The 5,267-nt window shown below is 32.6% G+C and overlaps 1 protein-coding gene across 1 annotated transcript; it reads left to right on the top strand.

Annotated features, from left to right (window-relative positions):
- Positions 1-2,280: 2,280 nt before the first annotated feature.
- Positions 2,281-4,370, top strand: ripply2 (ripply transcriptional repressor 2). The gene is made up of 3 exons (XM_056456273.1): positions 2,281-2,385; positions 2,591-2,652; positions 4,203-4,370. The coding sequence occupies exons 1-3, from the start codon at positions 2,281-2,283 to the stop codon at positions 4,363-4,365; spliced, it is 330 nt and encodes a 109-aa protein (XP_056312248.1). The 3' UTR covers positions 4,366-4,370.
- The last annotated feature ends 897 nt before the right edge of the window (positions 4,371-5,267 follow it).

The raw sequence follows: 5,267 nt of genomic DNA, 5'->3' as shown, positions 1-5,267 counted from the left end.
GCTGATGTCTTTATATGGAAAAGCATATACTCCATATTTGCCATTATCTTCATTAGATTATTTTTTAAAAAAAGTTAATAAAATACTGAATTAAACAGGAAAGTAAAGTCTTTTAAAACCAACTCCAATAAATACTCTTTTTTTGGCCATGTTTAATATACTAAATAAAAGTAGATGTTATCATGTGTCTGGATTAAGCTGTGGATTAGGGTTAGGTTATAAAATGTACATCTATCTACTAATCAATCAATCTATTAATCTACTAATCAATCAATCTATCTATCTAAATATTTATGTCTGAAACCCCATTTGAAAAAAAAAACCACTATGGTAATTTATAAAAAACACAAATGACAAAGAATACTTTTCAGTAATTATATTATTGAGGAGAAAGTCCAAATGTGCAAATATAAAACCAATTTTAATCCAATGTGATTATCTAGTTCAACCAAATTTCGAAATTAAATTAAAATTTAAAATCTCTTATTTATTTGTTTGTTTATTCATTCGTTTGTTTTTGGATTGAGATAAATTAGGAAGGGCAAAGACGAAAATAACAATAAATAAACGAACAATAAACGAAAATAAACAATCTACGCTGTTCTGTCGGTTATAAATTACCCGCGTCTTTTACCTCAGTAGCACACGCAGTGTTTACCGTAGTAAAACACGCTTCTCCTATCAGCTGTAAACATGGCAGATGTCCAGTAAGAGCTGCACATGTCTTCTGTTTCTCCTTTCCATGTATCTGAGGCTTATTTTCACGATTCGTCGCACTTTCAGCCTCAAAAAAGTTCATGAACTCCAGAGCGCGCACGTCTCTCAGCGGGAGCCCGCACGCCACAGATCGGCACGCGTCATGTTTGTGTTTCAGAGCAAATGGTTTGGATTTCCCTTTGCACCTCTGCCTCTCACATTTAAATAGGCCATCTGATCATCTTCACACTGAGCCACTCTAATTGGACGCATTTGTAAAACGTTTAATTTAGCTAGCAGAGTTTATTTGGCATAAAAGTGTATTTATTATAACTGGTTATTACAATAATTGATATTAGAATATTTCAACATTACAATGAACACACAATCTTATTATTATTATTATTATTATTATTATAAACGTAAGTTAAGCACTGCATAACCGTATAACGTACGCAAGGAGCGCCTATTATTGCATAACCTGTATTATGAAATATATTTAGCTATAGGCTTTATTAAACCATATTTCTCACTGTAAATAAATGAATATCGATGTCTGAGTTTGCCCTTTATGGAAAAACTAACTACTTTAATTATTTTAATTATAAGTATAGCCATTTGGAATTTAAATAATAGCTAATGCCATTAATTTTCTTAGGCTATAACTTAAATAGTTACATCAGTTGCTACCGGTTTCTTAAAGTCGTAAACATACTGGAACCTTACTGTTTATGGTTTTTGTAATAAAGCCACTTAACTGTAAATAATTTTATATTTATTTGTTATTTGCACAATTAGAAAAGTCAACAATGCACATAAACCATCTTCATTTTCTTTGTTTTCTTGTGTATAGCTTATGCATGTACCCTGAGCTCCTGAACCCCCCCCCCCCCCCCCCCCCAACACACACACACACACACACACGCTCTCTCTCTCTCTCTCTCTCTCTCTCTCTCTCTCTCTCTCTCTCTCTCTGGCTAAATAATGCTCATTTTGATTGTAAATAATTATTATTTCAATAATGTGACTAATCTAATCTAATATTTTAGCTCTATGTTTTCTAGCATAGAAACATCTGAAATTACTTTAATACGAGCCAAAGGAGCATTACAACATAAGCATTACAACATAACATATCTTACATATATGTAAGAACATATACATTTCAAGTCATTAAAATTATATTTCTGGCCTGTATAAAAAGTAACTTCAAAATAAAAATCAGTTGTTGTTGTCTGTATAAACAGAAAGGGTGAATGTGCAAAGAATTAAAAGAAGATTTATTTAAAATTAATCTTTAATTAAAAGAAGAATAAGTTAAAATCTCCTTCGTTTGAGCCGATTTCTCCGAGAGTTGTTTGTTGTTGATGGTGTGAGCGCGCCATGTGTTGTTAGCGGGAGTGTGACCTCGCACCTCCACCGTCGCGAGTGTCAGACTCGAAGCGCGAAATCACCGTTTGTCTCGAGCGCCTGCGCGGTATTTAAAGCTTTCAGACTTCAGCACGAGCATCATTCTGATCGGAAACAAACAGCAGCGGACATACTCGGACATACTCGGACATACTCTTTTTTTCCACGGACACTATGGAGAAAATCACTTTCGCGAGCGGATTAAACTCTGAAATGTACGCGAATCAACCCTGGAGACCCTGGCTCAACCAAACCTGTCGCAAAACTCCAGATTTTAAGGTATATTGAGTTTTCCGACGTAATATCTTACACTAAAAACGCTGGGTTTTCTCAACTCTATATTATAAACCCAGTTAATGTAGACTAGTTCAAAATGACATTGGGTTCGTCCATATTATGTTAAAACAATCTAGCATGTTCAGAGTTTAAGCTGTGACCAATGAGCAAAGGATCTAAACTTAAATGTATTTCTTTATTTCAACAGCCTTATAAAAGGCCAGCCGGTGATGAGCAGCACAAACTCTCCATCTTCAAACACCCCGTCAAGTAAGTCAAACACTTCACTTTAGATCAGAATATTGAATAACACACACTCATATACAGATTTACTGGCATGTTTTAACTCAAGACAAACCCAATGTTGGGGTACTTTTTAAAAAACTGTTGTTTTAACTAATAAACTGGGTTGTTTTAACGCAACTATTGTATTTGTTAATATTTTACCCAGTTTTGAGTTAAAACAACCCAGCATTTTTTAACTAGGTATTGATTTGTATAATCTAAAGCATTAAAACTCACGGTCAAACTTTTTAAATCACATTATTGTTGTTTTTAACAAATTAACAGGTTTTTTTATCCAACTGTTGGGTTTGTCAATATTTGACCTAGTTTTGAGTTAAAACAACCCAGCATCCTTTAACAATGTATTGATTTGTATAATCTAAAGCATTAAAACTCACGGTCAAACTTTTTAAATCACATTAATTGTTGTTTTTAACAAATTAACAGGGTTTTTTTTTACCCAACTGTTGGGTTTGTCAATATTTGACCCAGTTTTGAGTTAAAACAACCCAGCATCCTTTAACAATGTATTGATTTGTATAATCTAAAGCATTAAAACTCACGGTCAAACTTTTTAAAATCACATTAATTGTTGTTTTTAACAAATTAACAGGGTTTTTTTTTTACCCAACTGTTGGGTTTGTCAATATTTGACCCAGTTTTTGAGTTAAAACAACCCAGCATTTTTTTAACAATGTATTGATTTGTACAATCTAAAGCATTCAAACTCACGGTCAAACTTTTTAAATTACATTAATTGTGGTTTTTAACAAATAAACAGGGTTTTTTTTTTACCCAACTGTTGGGTTTGTCAATATTTGACCCAGTTTTGGGTTAAAACAACCCAGCATTTTACACAGTGCAGATTTGTAATAATCTAAAGCATTTAAACTTACCATAAAACTTTTTAAAAGTACATTAATTGTTATTTGTAATTAATTAACTTTTTTAAATCAAAATTTGACCCAGTATTGGTTTAAAACAACCCGACATTTTTATACAGTGTAGATTTACAGCTAGTTTAAAGCATTTAACCTCCCCGACAAACTTTTAAAGTACATTAACTGTTGTTTTTAACTAATTAACTGTTTTTGTTTTAATCCAACTGTTAGGTTTGTCCATATTTTTCCCAGTGTTGGGTTAAAACAACCCAGCATTTTCATACAGCGTAGATTTGTTATAATCTAAAGCATTTAAATTCGCTGTTAAACTTTTAAAATTACATTAATTGTTGTTTTAATTTTAAATAATTAACTGCTTTAACTGTTGGGTCTGTCAGAATTTGTGCTAGTGTTGGGTTAAAACAACCCAGAATTAGTTTAGAATGTAGATTTGTAATAATGTAATGCATTCAAAGTCATTATCAAACTTTTTAAATAACATTAGCGGTTGTTTTAAATTAATTAACTGTTTTTTTAATCCAGCTTGTCAATATTTGTCCCAGTTTGGGGTTAAAACAACCCAGCACTTTCATACAGTGTAGATTTGTAATAATCCAATGCATTTAAACTCACCATTAAACTTGATTTCTCCAGGTTGTTTTGGCCCAAATCCCAGTGTTTCGATTATCTGTACGAGGACGCGGAGGTTCTTCTGAGAAACTACCCAGTCCAGGCCACAATCTGCCTGTATGAGGATCCAGACACTGAGGCAGAGGAGGATTACAGTGATGAAGAGAATGAGAAAGAGCTCAGATGAACAGCTTCTTCACTAAAGCATTATTTACAGACTGATCTCACTTTATGTTGCTCACACGTGTAAATAAGTTGTGGATACTGTATGTACATAAGACTGGACACTGAATGTAAATGTACTTTATATTTTGGTATTTATCATAAATTATTCTTTATATAAGTGTAACTTATTGACTTGAAATAAATGTATTCATATTTAAAATGGGTTTTTGGTCATTTTTATATCACAGTGATGTCATTTCACAAGCTTAACAGAGGTTTATTCAACACATAATAGGGTCCCACTTTATATTAAGTGTCATTAACTAATATGCACTTGCATTAAAACAAATATACCTCATGTGTTCATAATGTATTGCAAAACACTTCTGGTGCTCTTGGAATACGGGTGGATTAAGGCAGTGTTTCCCAACCCTGTTCCTGAAGACACACCAACAGTACACATTTTCAACCTCTTCTCAATTAAACACACCCGAATACACCCATCAGAGCATAATAAGAAACTCCAAAACCTGAAGTTAATGGGTCAGATAATGGAAACATCCAAAATATGTACTGTTGGTGTGCCTCCAGGAACAGGGTTGGGAAACACTGCTGTAAGAGGTGTAAGAGATGGTCAACAGTGTAAATTACAAATGTAACTTTAAGTACAATGTAAGAACATGTATTTACACTTTAATTACATTGTAACTAATTTCAGTGTAATTACATATTAGTTAAGGCCACTTCATCCATAGTTTTGTGCATAATTGTAAAAAAAAAGTCAATGTTATACATAACATCTTTAAATGTTTACGCAGTTTGATTATATAATAGTGTGAAAATCACATTTATAAAAATTACAAATTATTATTTCCAGTGTAAGTACAGAGTTACTTAATATTAAGCGGGACCGTTTGATTACAT

Source organism: Danio aesculapii, chromosome 4, assembly GCF_903798145.1.
Source record: "Danio aesculapii chromosome 4, fDanAes4.1, whole genome shotgun sequence".
Classification (NCBI taxonomy): domain Eukaryota; kingdom Metazoa; phylum Chordata; class Actinopteri; order Cypriniformes; family Danionidae; genus Danio; species Danio aesculapii.
This window is presented reverse-complemented; position numbering and strand designations above follow the sequence as displayed.